This window comes from Macaca fascicularis, chromosome 15 (assembly GCF_037993035.2).
Source record: "Macaca fascicularis isolate 582-1 chromosome 15, T2T-MFA8v1.1".
NCBI classification, from domain to species: domain Eukaryota; kingdom Metazoa; phylum Chordata; class Mammalia; order Primates; family Cercopithecidae; genus Macaca; species Macaca fascicularis.
Genome location: NC_088389.1, coordinates 106828130 through 106845867, shown reverse-complemented (window position 1 = coordinate 106845867; position 17738 = coordinate 106828130). Strand labels below are relative to the sequence as shown.

The following is a 17738-nucleotide window of genomic DNA, read 5'->3' as shown; positions in this document are numbered from 1 at the left end:
GCTTGACGACATATATCTTTGCCTAAAATATCAACCATAACCACAAAATAATAAGAGTTGCTGTTATTAAGGATAGTCAAAGTCATGGGCTGAAAGAAGAGTTTTACAAATACCTAAAGTCCAGTGTCATTAGAATTACAGATTTGAATTTCTTCAGGTGATTACACAGAAGAGATGTCTACTTTCTCTTAAATGTAGATGCTTTTACACATTGCTAAAAATCATATTTTAAACTCACAGATTTACACTGTATATCAATTACTAGAGTTGATAGGCTGTTGATAGGCTACAATGAGTTCAGATTTCTATCATTAGTTCCTAAGTTGAAGCAATTAATTACAGCTTTAAAGATTTAGCAGGTTGAACTTAAGGTGACATTTAAACATTTAAATTAATTTGCAAAACAGAATTTAAGTATAGTTGCATTATCATTGATACACAATTAACGGTTAAAAAACATTGATGACATATTAGTAATATTTTGTTATAAAGTCCTTGATATATTTTCTGTAGCCCACTCCAGGTAACTGAATTAATTTTCAACCCAAAAAAACATTTTAATTCACATCACAGTTCCATGTCTTTATTCTCATTTCAGGGAGTAGAAAGTTTCACGTATGAAAATATAGTTTTAAGACTCTTTTTGTTTGGGATTTTCCATTTTCAAAGCACTTTTCATTCAATTCATTCTTCTCATTATGTTTAGTATTAGCTATCCACATTCCTCAAAAACCAAGGTACAAAAACTCTAATTGACTTCCTCAAAGGCCACAGAAAATATCACTAATAGACTTTCTACTTGAATTTAAAGGCTCTTAAGATTTTGGCAAAATCACAAAACCACTCCAAAGGTAGTTCTCTTCGTTAACTAATTACATCTTGTATAGAGATAACAGGCAAAGAGTGCAACCATCATTTTAATTCTATTTTGAGAATGGCTTTTAAGTGTGAAACCGCATGCATTTAACACTAACAGGGATGAAAGGACGAAACAAAATGAAACCCCCAAAAACCTAACAAACCTAATACCACCATTCAGTCAAGGACAGGCAGAGAGAAATCATCACTTTTCATTTGTAGAAAATATTTTTGAGCATCACATATTCGGTAGGCATGAGTTGAACATTCTGATGAGACAAGTGGGCATTTGGGATGAAAGACTCCAGATGAAGCCATGATTAAGCAGAGTTTGCTATCAGGGTTTCTCTATTCCCATGGAGATGTTACGGTAAATCATCTACCAGGCAAAACAATAAGGGTAAAATTCCTAAATTCTGTGTGATTCACACTTTTGTTTGTTTTGTAAATGAGCTAGAAGATAAACTCATCTATACAATGGTCAATAAATACAAAAATGAAAGGGTTTCAGTCAATAAATATGAAATGGGTAAGAGTTCACAGAGCACAGTGGTAGAAAACACATTATCTTAAAAAAATATATGAGGCGGCATTTCCAGGGAGTACATTTTATTAGGTGGAATCAAATGTATTTACCTCCCTCTGTCTTTTCAAGTAGGAAGGGCCTTATTTCTGCAAGTGGGATCAAGACTGGAGTCAAGCGACTGATTTTTCTGATAATACCACCTCAGACACTGACCAGATGAGTACCATTTCACTTCAACCTTTCTTCAAAACCACAATGTACAGATTACCAATTAAAGTGCATTATGTAGCTTTAATCATGGCTACCAACAGTGTATGAGCATAGCAGGTGGTGAAGATGGAATATTATTTGTACAGTGAAATAATAAAGTACAATGAAACTTTACCCTTTCAAATGGTAACACATCAGAAATCACTTTACACTCAAAACACAACTCAAAAACACTCAAAAACACATTTTAAAACCTTTCGTTTTGATTGAACACACAGCATGCTTAATGGTTTCAGCGCTTTCAATTCTTTTTAATAAGTGTTACAAACTGAAAACAAGACAGGTAGGTATTAAAAATATATTGGACATCTTAAAATTATCAACCCTACCAGTGGAAATAAAATGATGGCAATTAAAAGTAATACAGGTTATTAAAAGTTAAGGCCTCGGAGGCTAAGAAGTCATGTTAGACTGTCAATTGTTTTCCCCACGGTGGGTAATCAGTTAGAAATTAAAAAAAAAAAAAATCTAGTAGTTTAGTTGTGGTCAAAGAAAGAGTCAGTGGGGATGGGGGAGGTTTCAGCAACATGCTGGTAGAAAAAAAGAGACTTACATAGTCTGGGAGGGCAGTGAAATGGAAGGCGTGGTAACCTCTCTCACTTAGTTGTCATTTTTTGATTTTCAATGACATTTTTTTCATTCTTTCGCCTAGTAAAGATGACAGAAGGTCCTAATTTATTATCTGACGTCTATTCCTGTTCCTAGATTTAAGAGAGTTTAACTGTATACAGTCATATAATCCAATATAAACACTTTGAAAAAAAGAAAACTAGATCGCTGATGTTGCATGCATTCAATTATAATTATAACTGCACACCCAAACCAAAGATAAGGACTCGAGGCAAGAATCAGCCCGCACAGCCCAGGCACTGGTGGGAGAGATCAGTGGATTTACAGTTTCCTCAGATTACAGCAGTAAAAGGGAGGAGATCACAAGACAGAGCTAACTTCTTCCTGAAATGATGATAAGCCACAGGTTATGAAAAATGCCTGCATTGAAGTCTTCCGCATGGCTCTGTGGATCTGCATAAACTATATGCCCAAATGGAGCTGGTCAAAATACACAGCAGACAAAGATATTCTCTATAGCAGATGCCTTCTGCTGCCGACATTAACCTGAATTTTAGATGAGAGAAGGATCATCATCACTTATCTAACATGACCTGACAGATTGCTTGGGCTTGACTAAAGAAAAAAAGAGATGGAGTGTAAATTTCTGTTTCTGTATGTAAGTTACACCAGGGCAGGTCAGATTAGTCCATGCCATGGTGTCCCTGACGTTTCTTCCCCTCCCACTTTCTGTGCTCACTTCAACATGTGTTGGGTGGGCATGCTGAAGGTGCTCAGGAAATACTGGGAAATAGATAAATGAAGAGACAATATCCATTAAATTCCAGGAAGAAAAACCAGCTGGAATGGCAACAGCCTTCACTTTTATGGCTAATTCGTATGCTTTAGGGAACACGAGGGAAAATTAAAAAGAATAGAAAACAAAACAAAACAGAAAAGACTTTTCATAAGCAGAAAGGGAAGGGATCAAGCGAGGAAAGAAATAATATTAACAAAACCCCAAACAGCTTAATGCCAAAGTCACCTCCTGGCGTTGCAAATATTGGTCAGAAGCAAAATACTGGAATTTGGATTTCAGTTCTCTGGTGGCAGAATATCACATCTGTTCATCTGGTCTAAGGCAAATAATTCCCTATTCTCATGGGCAATCTAAAGTAGATTCTCTGATAGGTACATGATCTTTATTCCATTTAATTTAAAAAAACTATCTCTGGAGGAGGTTTAAAGTCAAAAGCTGTTGTCTGAAACTTAGCTAGGATTATTCACAAGATGAACAAAGCAAAACAACGTTTAGTCAGTTTCCATAGGTATGTATTCATCGGATTATGTTTATTCTGAAAAACTAATCTATTGGAAAAGATATTTTAATTATACTATAAGAGATTGTTATTATTATTTAAGAAGCAGCAGGGCAGAATAATCTTAGTTTGATTAAAATTGTTGAAAATTAAGGTGCCATTAGCATAAGAATGTTTACATGTGGCTTCCCTGTGAGGTCATCTCATGATAGGGTCATTTACAGAGTGCTTTTATAAGGAGGGCACAGAAAAAGGAGAAGAAAGTTCTCTGTCCCTAGCTCATCAGTGAGCACCTCCAGGGTAATCCCACTCTCCGAGAAACAGAGATGAGTCATCAGAAAGCCACATTCTTTAGTTGTTCAAGGCCAACTTCCTAGCCTGAATGAGAATCTGTCCAAGCCAGCAGCTGCTTCAGAATGAGAAACCTTCCCTGTTCCAGTCCATAACACATGTGGGTAAGAATGGATCAAGTCTGCCTTCAGGAGGGCCACACACAAGTCTAGCTCAAACATCATCTAGTGCTGCTGTCTGCCTAGGATGTAGGACATGGGGTATGTCTGAAGAAATGTAAGGAGGTTGGATAAAATGGATTTGGTAGGGTTTTGGTAGAGACTGTTCTTTGGGGTGTTGGCTTTACTGAAGTTATCAGTGATAATAAAGACTATGAAGTCTAGTGATGTCTGAACTCCAAAACTGAGTTGTTTGCTACCCTAAGTGGCTTCTGCCTTACCTGATGAGAAAGAAATTCTGATGGGGGACATTGATGTCCCTATTACTGGCAATTGAGCAATTTGTGAAATTGTTCTATTTTTTTTTTTAAACTACTCTTCCAACAAGTTATTAATAAATTACTCAACACTGGGACACAAAAGCAAGCCCAAGGAAGAACAGGAGTTTTCAGATTCATTTCATGCATATATTTCACTCAGTGTTAGGACAGAGCTGGGTGGGATAAAGAAGGGCACCCAGGACCACACATTTCTGTAGGCAGGCAATTTCCGTTTTCCCAGTCTAAGGAGAAATAGGTGACTATGGATTCCTGCTAAGCAAGACCTGCGAAAGCCGGCCGACCTAATTTAAATACAAGCCCTTGTTGAGCTCTTGGTGTAGGAACCTTTTCTAAGCCTTAGCTCTTTTTTGTTCTTTCAGATGTTATTTCATAAAAAGTCATAGCATCTTTCTGCAGTCCTAGTACCCCGCATTCTCCACTTCCCCAAAGCATGTTGCTTCTCCTGCTAGCCTCTGCCTTAATCACATTTATTTGTGGGACTCCAGGGAGGGGATGGTAATGTTTAGAGTAGAGAAGAAAATAACTCCTTTTTTTAAAGTCATCTTATTATGATCCTGTTTAGATGAAATATGGGACTTGCCATCAACAAAATTACAAAACAATCCCACTGGGAGTCCAGCCCATTCAGAATAATTCATCTGTGAAAAAGTGAACTTTAATTGTTACTCTTGGCAGCCATCTAAGAGAAGAGTGAAATATTATACTAAATATTGCCACGTGCAATAGTAAAATACCATTTCCTCCTTGCCAGAAGCAGTGCACAACCCTCTTCAAATTCAGGTTTGGGTCTGGTGATTTAGTCTAAATCCTCTGTTTCCCCCTCTCCTAAACCAACAGAGGTTTTCAAAAGAGCTGCATTTTTGTTAGAACTATTTGCTCTTTTTAAATTGCCAAAGAGTAATAAGTAAAACTAAGACATTTATTTGGGTTAAAGTTTCCTCAACTTCATGGAGGTTAATGTCCTTAGTCTGTGATCCCTCTACTAAGAAGTTCATTCCAGCTTTCAATCAGCCAAGGTTATGTGTCAGCTCCTTCTCTCCCCTGCAGCCTCATGGATTTATATTGTAGGAGTTGGGAGCATGTGGAAGCTAATCAAAATGAAACATACATATGGAAAATTACATCCTGGATTTTCTGGAACAACTGAAATTTCTAATAATTTTGATGTTGCCCATACAATTACAATTTTGGGATCAAATCTCCTGATTTGGGCTTCAGAGAATGCAATGCCAACAGGTATTTACAATTCTAGATTAAAAGTTCATTGAAAACTGCTGCATTATATAGTTTACATGCATGGAAAGGTATTTGATAATACTCCAAAGCAGGGACATATTCTTTTCCTAAAAATAGAGTGAAGCCTTCTGTGAAGATATTAATCAAAGAATTCTTAATGTGGCACTGGTAATCCAGGATATTTATAGGTTTTGTTTCAGCATGAGTCTATAATAAATTATTTACAAGTAATTTTAAAAATATACATTCTGGTAGAAATATTTGCATATATTGGTCATATATAAGGATATATTAAGATCATATGTAAGATATGATATGTAGATAATATTACTTAGCATCCAAAATGCTTAAATTATTAGGGCCCTTAAAAATTAAATGACTTGCTCAGGACCATGTTACCAATGGTCTGACCATCAGAACCTCAATTTTTAAGTAGATGTGCCCTGTGCTATGGAACACTGTATTTCATCCATACAGATACATGATGATACTAAGATTATTTGGGAATATGTTTTAAGTCTGTAGATATAAACAAATTAATCTTTGTTATAAGTTAGATTACTGAATTAAAACTTTATTATAACTTAGGTCACTTACAACTTGAGTAAATGTACTAAACTTTAGGATATATGTTTTATATGGCCATTTTATTTTTATTATAACATATATTACCTATGACAATAAACAGAATAGCTACTGTTAATAAGACTTTGGGAACTGTGATCCGTATTAGCCATGGGAAAATCTTCAGTACTTGTTACATACTGTGCACAATTGCATAAGGACTGGACATTACAAAGCTTCATCAGAATTTTTAGTTTATATAAAGTAACATTTCTTAGAATTATTACCTGTTTTTCTTTGTGGAAAATTTAAAACAAACAAAAGCAAAATTTATAGAATGCATGGCCTTAGCAACTAACAGTGCTACACTAAAGTGAACAATATATATCAGTTACTATTGAAGTGGAAGTAGTCCTATAGAAGGTGAGGAATTTTAAAATACATTATTATAAATATCACTTACTCAATGACAGCAAATAGTAAACTAATCAGGGGTCCCATAGGTCGACTATACATGGGAGTTGGTCGATCTTTTAAAAAAATTGACCTATGATGTGGGAAACCAAAGAAATCTCACTTATCTGTGTAGTTTTAACTTAAAAAAATCAACCTGCCTTTTATTTTACTAAAAGATCAAGCTCTTTGTGTGTCAGCACAAAATTTAAAGTTTTGTTTGAGGGGTTCTATTTCCTGCTCTCCGTTTAAAATGGGGGAAAAATAAAAATATTTTGCCTGTGACAGAATATGAAAGAAGTTCTCACCCTTAAAACCAGCAGCATTGGTTTTCCAGTCATTAGCGTTCAAATGTCCCGCACGGGAAGTCCTGACAATAACATGCTGTACGTCTCTCCAGGTCAGAAACGGACTGGGGAAAGACAAGGTAAGAATCATTGTACCAAAAAAAAAAAAAGATGGGGGAAGCAGAGAGTCACAAGCAAATTAAAAAAGCAAAATCAAAATGGCAAAGTACTAAAAACAAAGGGTCAGAGATTTGGGTTTGGGATAACCAAATGCCAAATGTCGCTCTTGTTCTCAACATGGAGAAGTGACATTAGTCTGTGGGAGGCAGAAAATGTAACCTTAAACTGAAGAAATAATAAGACTGTAGTCAGGGTAGCTTAGGTTTTTAAAAGGGTGAGCGTTTCCAGTTTCCTCAACAAAATGGCTGCCCACTATGGTGCTGTCGTCCTTTGTATAAAAGCTGGCATCATCATCAGAAGATTACAGTAAGCTAGAATCAAAACAGAAGGCCTCCAGAACATTTCTTCTTTAATCATTGAATAGTTCGGTAACTGAGTTGCAATTAACCAAAAGAACTCAGCAATGTTGAACCTTCTATGCATACATAGGTGGGATATGGAAAAATCTCAACAAAACAGCATCCCAATTGTCAGCATTTTTAAGGAAGAGAATATGGTACAGAACCCAAAGCTGGGCTCCAAGGCACAGACAGTTATAAGGGCATTCTTAATTTGCAATGGGTAGTTGTTATACTGTGTTATTAGATACCTACTTCTTATGGCTACTAGCACTGAAGAGCACAAAAGAGACTACTGAGCAGGAGATACTTTCATTGGAGAACTGCAATGCTAATCGTAATCACACAGAAAACAAATCCAAGCACATACACACAGACTTTTATTCCCTTTCATTGACTATGTATATACTCGAAGGCATTTGACTCAGGGCATGCATGCAATTCTAATCAGGATACTTATTTGATTCAGTCTTGAATTCTGAGGTGTGCTGATCTTTTCCTTAACTAAGAAATATGACAATTTTCAAGCAGTGTGTGCAGCCATTTTATTTATTTCTCACCAGCCACCTTCACTTCAGCAGAAATATTTGCAAAGGATGGGAGAGAAGATTAAGGGAAGAGGAGAAAATTACTCACTACCTGCCTTGAGGTGTGATGGGCCTTGAGGTAGTCTTTCTGCACTCTCTTTTATAGGTGTATGGATATTGGGGTCTTTCAGGCAGAGGGAGAACTTAGTATCTTAATTGTGCCTAATTTTTCATGATAGGGGCTGTATGTTTCTTCACTTTATAGTACATTTTTTCCCCCATCATACTCACCACATCTATGCTCTTTAGGGTGGTCACGGTGGCCTTCTAGTAAGAAGGGGTCTAGTGATCAGATTCTGACTCCTTCATTTTCTATCTATGTGAAAGTAACCTCTCAAAGTCTTAGTATCCCCACTTAGAACATGGATGCTAGTATCTGCTTTATATCGTTATACTGATTGAATCAGTTAAAATAATGCCAAGTACTTAACCTTGTGCCTGGTGCATAATAAGCCATTAAGAAGTGGTAGATAGCAAAGCATTTTGCTAAAATTTGCAGCCACAGCTCTTATTTGGTGGCTTGAATATGAAAGAAATGGGGAAAGAAAAGTACTATTGAGTTCTGACACTTTTTCTGTTATGGTCTCAGATTAAAAATAAAAGGAGACTGAGTCCTGCCATTTTTTAAAGTTTCCCAAGTGGGTAAGACTGGATCTAGACTACTTGGTAAAGTGATATTAACAAAAGAACTTTTATTGTGGAAATTAAATCCCAACTACATAAACTTTAAAACTATGAGAACGATGAAAACAGAATTATTCTTGTTTTCTTAGGTTACAGCACTTGTTAGGAACCAATTTCAGAACCTGATAAAGCAAGAAACTTTCAAGAAAGGGAGGGAGGCTGTTTGGTGGAATCCAGGGGGCAGGACGTTTTGCTTCTAAAACAAATTGCATGATTTGACCCTTTGCTGAGTAACACTAAATTCATTCACATGATCCTTCAGTAGACTCAATGCACTACTGTCAGGGAAATCAGAAAGTAAGTCAAGGGATAATTTTGAATGCCAGTCTCAACATACGATGTTCTAGCTCTGCTAAGATGGTATGTCCTAGTTATTAGGGTGAAGGGTAAAAATGACAAGAAAGCTTGGTCCAGAAAGGCATTCTAGCCACTTATTTATGGTAAAGCAGAATCCTCCCAAATGAACATATATATTTTCATTTTGTCATGAGTAAACAGTGAGACACCAAAGAGTACACTTGGATTTGATGAAAATACCTACATCAACCTAGTAATTTTAAAACAACATTTGACACCTAGTTAGAACTTCCACGTTTTAACTCCTTAAACTTAACTCTCCTTTAGGGAGGAGAAAATAAGAAAAGAAGTCAATGTCTCATGTTACCTGTCACCAGGGCAAGATTCTTTCAGATATATCAAGCAAGAAATTCTGATCATTGGGAGATCTACGTTTTCCCTAGTTAACCTTAGCACTAAACATTTAATTTTCGTAATAGAACAGGGAACATTTATATTGATCTTATACCTTAAGCACCTGTATTCTGGCAGATTCAGGAAGTCTCCTGCATTCAAACTCAGACTGAAGAAATAAGAGTTACTTGTTCTCATGCTGAGTAGCAAAACCTAGTTCTTGGAGTGCTTGTAATTAGAAGGAAGAAATTAGCTTCAGGAAATTGGAACTACACATGGAAAGAGAAGGTATTTGGATGGTTTTACTCTGATATTTGGTAATGCACAACTTCAGAAATGATCTAATTTGAAAATTTCCTGAATTTCACCAAAATAAAGGAAGGAAGACAAATTGAAAAACCAGTGGACCTGGAATCAGTAGTGTTTCTATCTGTGGGAAGATAATTAGCTCAAGAAACAGCCATAGGTTAATTTTACTGGACATTATGGTTTATTTATTGCTAGAATCCAGAGACGACTCTTGTTTATGGATACGTCTGATTCACATCTTACTTTTCATTTGTATTTAGACTCACAGCGATGATGCATAAGTAAAGACTAAGTCAAACTATGAGAGATCTCGTAAACCATTTATAAAGTAAATGCAGAGAGAGAAGGCTGAGTGCTCTCTGCAGGGAACTCCACAGTCCACAACCATAATTTAGGACTCGCTAATACCTATTCCTCTCTGCCAAGTATCTTGGACCCAAACTCCAATGGCCTCTGAAAACCGAGACCTCTCTGATCTCCAAGAATAGACAGACTTGTGCAACAAGAGATTTGAAGCAAGCAACTGTTGAGAGATCAAAAGTCTAACCCACCTGGAGAAAAGAACATCTCCCAATCCTGAGTCTCGTGACCACCGCCCTATAATAAATCACATGTAGTTATGCTACACACCCCTCAAATTTCTTCCTGGAATTATTAACAAATGCCCTTAAACAAAAATATACATGAAGAGAGTAACATTTATAAACACCTACAAGATATGGGTAGCCATCTATGACCTTTCAAACCAATGAAATGAACATGACTTTCTGGGGAGTTCTATATATGTAATCATTTCTAGTTTTGCATCCTTTGCTGAACTCATAGTAATAACCAACATTTAGTGAGCACTTGGCCATGGCTAGGCACTGTATGTTTTATGTACATCATTGTTGCATGATATTGAAAATCATATGATGTGGGTAACATTCTTATTCCTGTTTCACAGACAACAAAATTGAGGCTATGAGTTACACACAGTAACTCAAATACACAGGTAGTAAGTAGAACTAGAATTCAAGCCAGCTGGACTTGGCTATATAACTTATGCTATCAATCACCATATAACACTATTTCCTAATGGATACACACACACATCTATTTGTCAGGAAGTTCTTTGACAACTGGATCAAAAAGCCAAGTATGGCACGTTGCGTCCTCATGGTTACACACACTTTGTGCACACACTCTTTCTCGACTCTGTTGATTTTTGTTTACCATAACATTCAGAAGATTCCTGAGTCTTAATTTGTTCTGCAGGTTCCAAAGGCCTAACTTTTACCCATTCTTTCAAAGGTAAACAGAAAAATAACACACCAGGAAAATCACATGATTTTTATAATAGTTTACATTTATGCTGTGTGTCATAACATCAGTATATTATTGCATACCATTATTGTTATGAACTTGTCATCTTGCCTGCCATGGCCACACTTGGATGTGGTTCACAGCCAGGCTATGTGACCCTTCTCTGTTCAATGAACCTCAGCTGAACCTCACCTTAAACACTTCTAGTTTTCAGCTGCAAAAACAGCATAATTGACACTATCACTACACAGTGTTTGCATTACATTTCTACTCTGAGCAGTTCCGAGTATTTCACAGGCCCAACACAAGGTTTAGAAGAAGCAGGACATCTCCCAAGAGAGACATTTTGTGTAGTGTTTCTTGTTGGGCTAAGTGCAACTGCCAGCACTTCAATTGAAAAAAAAAATGCTTCACCAAAAGGTTTTCCCAGATAATTCTGGGAAATTCATGTGTGAGTGCTAAGCCAAGATGGGCGGATCACGAGGTCAGGAGATCAAGACCATCCTGGCTAACACGATGAAACCCCCTCTCTACTAAAAATACAAAAAACTAGCCGGGCGAGGTGGCGGGCGCCTGTGGTCCCAGCTACTCAGGAGGCTGAGGCAGGAGAATGGCGTAAACCCGGGAGGCGGAGCTTGCAGTGAGCTGAGATCCGGCCACTGCACTCCAGCCTGGGTGACAGAGTGAGACTCCGTTTCAAAAAAAAAAAAAAAATCTGTACCTGGTGGTCTTTAAAAACAAGGACCAATTTGAAATCTTGGGTGACTGACTCACCTGCACTTATTAAGGAGAAAAAGATAACCAACCTCCTGCTCAACCCACCACCCAAATATATCCTCATTGTCATTTAGGGGCAGCTGATAAAAAAGACAACAGATACACATCTTATTACAGAAAGAGAATTTATCAATAAGAGGAGCAACAGCTAGTCCAGATAATGAACCTGTTTCCTAAAAGAGCAATCCTAAAATACAAGTGATTCTGTCTAATGAAATGATGAGGCCCAGATCAATGGGAAAATTGCATCACAAATATCCAACTTCCTAAATGTTCAAAACCAATCCAAGATGAAACTAGTCTCCTTCAATGCAAAATAAAACCACTTTTGTATATGTAAAATAGATATAGAAACAGTCAGAAAATTAATGTCACTGTACCGATGCTAAAAAAAATCGGCAGTTATGGGAACAGATTCATTGTGAGCTGGAGACACAAAGATGAGGCAGAATGTATTTAAAGCCTGCTGAGATCGGTGAAAACATTACTCCGATTGCAGCTAGTGTATGAAAGTGGTAATTCAAGAATAAAATACCGACCTTCCTACAAAGAAAAACAATCTTCTTTTGTTAGGTAATGAAGAGCCCGAAAGGATCATCAGATTGTCAGTCGTATTGCGAGCAGGATTATCCACCACTGGGGGTGCATTTGTTTTGCTTTGTTTTGTTTTGTATTCTACAATAATTCAAAAGTCTCAGGCCTAAAATTGGTTTGTAGTATTGGAAAATACAGCTAATAATGCCTCAAGACTTAGAAATGTGAGTTGTATTAGTATTATCCAAATACCCACTTATGATTCCTCCACACCTGAACCAAAGTGGAAAAAATGAAAGAAATAAAAAATTGGTTCAGGACCACGTGAAGTTTTATTGTGAAAATATTCGAATCCCCTGGATTTACTCTAAACCAAAGGTAAATTTGGATTCTAAACACACTTAAGAAAAGATAGCCCCTAATTTATAAAGAAAAATTTTGTCATTGAAGCTGAAGTATCTTCTTTTCCTTAGAAATCCTGGCTTATCACTGGAAATACTTATTGCATCTAAAAGACAAAAATTACGTTTTTATGCAGGCCCTATGAAAATATAATATGTTGTTTGCAAGCTCAATAATCATTTCCTTGAAATACTTTGCTACATAAGCTCTTAGAAAATAGAACTTGAGGAAGGGTCAGTCATTTGAGATCACAAGCATTGAAATCAAATCGCAAATATGAAGCTTTCCACCAGGTCTCCCTTTAGACTTAACTCCCTCCAACAATTGTGCCCTGAATATAATCCTTAAGGCCTCTTTTTATTCAAACTCATAACCCAGAATCTAGTTCTGCCCTTCATTTTTACCCCAAGCTTGAAAACTGTTCAGAGTAGGCAACACGTGACAGTGTCAGTGTTCCTAAACGTATCCTCTTCAACCTGTGAGAAACTCTTGCTCACTTTCCCTTTTCTGCTCATTCTGTGGGCTGTCCCAGGACTTAGCATGAATAAATTATGCAGTTCTAGGCTCACAGACTAAGTCCCGCAGGAAGACATGGTTACCCCCCTCATTTCTATTTCTCATTCAAAATAATAAAAAAAAGTTGTTTTGCGTTCTACAGCCTCTAATCATATGAGAATGGTGGAAATTACACATCAGAGTCAGGAAGACCTAGGGGTGAATCATGACCTCCTACCTGATAGTTCTGTAACACCGGACAATTTACTGAACCTCTCGAGGTCTCTTGTTTCCTCAGCCGCAGTGTGGAGAAAACAGCGCTGATTCCACAAGATAGTTGCAAGAATTTGAGGTAATGGAAATAAAGAGCTTGGCATATGATAGGCTACCAAAGACAAGCGCCATGATGATTTACTGAGATTAAGAACCTACTGTACCATTATAACTCAGAAGGACTACTTTCGCTGAATTTACACCAGCATTTGATGAATCTGTATATAATTAGGCTAAGTTTTCTGCAATGTTCCTAAACTTTAGTAATATGTTTTTTACTTTCACTAACAGATGAACAAAACAGCATTTTTAACACCTTAGTATATTTCTGCTTAGTGAAACAACAATGCTACTAAGATCTGTCAAAAAGATCTGGTTTTCACAAGCCTAATAGTGTAGGTGGCAATTTAATTGGCTGGTGAATGAACTTTTTGGATCCACTAGGACTGTTAATAAATCCACTGTATGTGTGGGAAATCTTCCCTCTTAATAGTTAGCCATTGATGTAATTGTGGAGGATTGTGAGATGTTCTTTGGTTTGATATGAGAGTGTTTTAGAATATCAAATGTTAGAATGAGGACAAGTATACTTATTTGCCTAGCCAAATTGCCAGACTGAAGTGCTTTTGATACTGTTCTACATAGTTCAGAGATTTGCAGAGTTTTCACCTCAAAAGCCAGTAGTTAAACCCTTGGAGAGGCAACAGAAATCATTGGTTGCATTGCCATTATTATTATGATTCTAAATTACTTTATAGCTTTTTTCTCCCATTTTTTCCTGTTAAGTAAAAGAACTAAAATGATGCTTCTCTTGATGTTTATTGAAGTATATTTTAAAATGAGGCTTTTCAATGATCAGCTTTCACTGTCAACTTTAATGAAAATAAGAATTTTGGCCTCTAGAATTTGAAGTAAATGTTATTATGCCTATTTAAAAAAAATTTGTATAAACTTACGGGGTACAAGTGTAATTTTGTTACATGCATATATTGCATAGTCATGAAATCAAGGCTTTTAGGGAATCGATCACCCAAACAACGTATGCTGTATCCCTTAGGTAATCTCTCATCATCTAACCCCCTCCCACCGCCTCCCACTTCTCGTTCTCCATTGTCCATCATCCCACACTCAACATCCATATGCATACATTATTTAGCTCTCACTTTTAAGTGAGAACATGCAGTATTTTGTCTCTCTGTGTCTGACTTGTTTCACTTAACAGTCTCTAGTCCATCCATATTGCTATAAAACACATGATTTCTTTTTTTGTTTGTTTTGAGATGGAGTTTTGCTCTTGTTGCCTAGACTGGAGTACAATGGCATGATCTCAGCTCACCGCAACCTCTGCCTTCTGGTTTTAAGCAATTCTCCTGCCTCAGCCTCCTGAGTAGCTGGGATTACAGGCATGTGCCACCATGCCTGGCTAATTTTGTACTTTTAGTAGAGACAGGGTTTCTCCACATTGGTCAAGCTGGTCTCAAACTCCCGATGTCAGGTGATCCGCCTGCCTCAGCCTCCCAAAGTGCTGGGATTATAGGTGTGAGCCACTGCACCCGGCCTATTTCATTTTTTAATTGCTGAATTATTATGCCTATCTTAGAAACTCCCAGTTTAGTGTATCAATTCCTAGCAGTCTTTCTAATTATTAGACATCATTGATATGAACAAAAAATATTTTAAAAAATACACACCACACACACACACACACATACACACACGCACAGGAAAAGATCAACAAAGACTAACAGAAATCTATTTCAGAAATTTTGGAAGTATTTCAAAAAACCTTATGAGCTAATGTGACTATGAGGAAAATAATTTTTAACTTTCTTTTTCATTGTCTCCCTCTGTTATATATCTTGGGATGCCAAAATGGTATCTTTCCAGAATCCCTGATAGTGAAGGGTACCCAGGAGACAGAGTTCTGACTAATAAAGCAAAAGTCTACTGGGCATTTCTGAGAAAGCTTTGCTTTCCTGCTATAAGGATTGCTGGTCCTGCATCATTTTTTCCTTTCTCCTTTTATTTGGAATGTGGATATGATGATTGGAGCTGCAGCAACCATTCAGAAAAGAATAACAAAAAACCCCACATAGACCTTGGCCTTGGTAGCCTTCAGCTTCCTTGGCCTTGGTAGTTTGAGCTTGGTAGCCTTGAGTCAACATCTTGACTGCTAACTCGTGGACTTTTTCTTTTTCAACCCTCTTTCTTACTACTGAAGACATTTCCTAAAAGATGTATCTCCCATAGTATGGCGTAGTAGATGGCATGTATTGAAGGCTTACTGTGAGCTAGGCACACACACTATCAAAAGAATTCTACATCCATTATTTCATCTATTCTTTGTGACAGTCCTGTGAGACAAATACTGTTATTACTTTCACTTACAAAATAAAAACATCAAAGCAGAGGAAGTTTAATGATCTTCCTCAAAGTCATACAATTAGCCACAGTTGAGACTGGCCCAGGCAGTCTGATTTCAGAGCCTCAGCTCTGACCCTCGCCACCTGCACTGTCTCGGACTAGAGGGGGGCATGACGGAAAGAGTCAGGTTAATGGTGCTTGTAGGGACTGGCCGTTCAGCCTCTAGTTTTGTCAGAAGGGGTAGGAAATGATCCTCTCACTTCAGAGGGATCTCTGCTAGAATCTCAGAATTGGACAAGGAGATTTGCTCCTCATCCCATCCTTCAATGGCAGATTTGAGTAGGTCTGTGCTTGGAGGCTAAGCAGAGCAAGGACAGAGCCACAGCCTTTCTGTAGCAGTTTTTTTTTTTTTTAATTGAGAATGAATAATTTTTTTTAAAAAGGAAAGAATGGAAACAAAGGAAAGAAAAGGAAAAGAAGGAAAAAGAAATGTAAGAGAAGAGTACAGGGAAAGGAAAATGAAGTGGTGAGAAAAAAGAGATGAGTCCAGACTTGAAGAATAACAATAATATGGAGCTGATGGAAAACACAGTGCAGGGAAAAGGAATCAACCAAGTAATAAAGCAAACTGAGTGAGAATAAGGAAGATTATGAGGAGTATGAAGTGGTATTAGCAAAAGCAAAGGATGCATAGGAAAGAGTAAATTGACATGGATAGGTGGAATTGATATCATGGAAAGCTGAGGTAATGATGTGGAATACAAATCTGAGGACTTCTTGCCTTTTTTTTTTTTTTTTGAGATGGAGTCTTGCTCTGCCACCAGGATGGAGTGCAGTGGCACGAATCTCGGCTCACTGCAACCTCCACCTCCCCGGTTCAAGCGATTCCCCTGCCTCAGCCTCCCAAGTAGCTGGGTCTACAGGCCCACGCCACCATGCCCGGCTAATTTTTTGTATTTTAGTAGAGACGGGGTTTCACTATGTTGGCTGGGATGATTGCGATCTCCTGACCTCGTGATCCGCCTGCCTCGGTCTTCCAAAGTGCCGGGATTACAGGCATGAGCCACTGCACCCGGCCACTTCTTGCATATTTTTAAGGAAAGAGATGACAAGGAAGACAAGATGATGGATTTGGAGGACAGGAAACAAATCTGGCTTCAGAATATTAGCTTTACCTTGCTCTCAGGACTAACAATTACTGAGTCTTTCCTATTTATCAGATGCTCTACTGGGTGCTTTAGGTATATAACTTCACTTAATGAACACACAACCCCATGAGATAAACAGCATTATTAGTCCCCTTTTACAGATAAGGAAACTAAGGCCTAGAAAGGTTAACTTTCTTTCTCAAAGCCATGTAACTAGTAAGAAGCAGAACAGGAATTTGAAGGAAGGTTTCTCATATACTTCAGGACGCAGGCTCTGAAGCTCTGTGGTGATCTTCACCACTAATCAAAGTCACATTTGATTAAAAATGTTCAAGGTGGGCTAAAAATACTTAATGTTTTCCAGGACATATTAATGAAAAGAGTTGCATCCCCTAGACTAGTCCTAAAATATATACGTTTTCATTACAATACAAATGAAAAAAAAAAATCCTAAAACTAAGCAAAACAGGACTTCTAGTTTAAGATTTTCTCTGCAAAGCTAATTTTAGAAGATAATAATAGAACAGTTAAAATGATTTAAAAGAAATAAACCCAAGAATTTTACACTAGCTTTGTCATCCTTCATGAGTGAATACAGAAGACATATTCGCAGGATTGAGAAAACTGACTAAGTTGCCCGTCGACAAATACAGACTCTGAAGATCAAAATAAAATAAGTAAATAATTTAAAGATTTATTTCGATTTATGAATAACTCAAAATTTAAAACTGTAGAATATATAGTTGTTATTAGAAAAGGCCTAATGATGACTCCAAAATAAAATGAACAGAATTGAGACT

General features: G+C 37.2%; 1 protein-coding gene across 6 annotated transcripts in view; it reads right to left on the bottom strand.

The window, feature by feature from the left end:
- The window catches only part of PCSK5 (proprotein convertase subtilisin/kexin type 5), a 465827-nt gene that overhangs the window by 214946 nt on the left and 233143 nt on the right, over window positions 1-17738 (bottom strand). For 5 of the 6 annotated variants that reach the window (XM_005581952.5, XM_005581953.5, XM_005581954.5 and 2 more), the window contains one exon: window positions 6874-6977. The exons of the other annotated variant lie outside the window; for it this stretch is intronic. In XM_005581952.5, the coding sequence (XP_005582009.3) occupies window positions 6874-6977 (104 nt within the window). The remainder of the gene's footprint in view (window positions 1-6873; window positions 6978-17738) is intronic. 6 annotated transcript variants of the gene reach the window in all.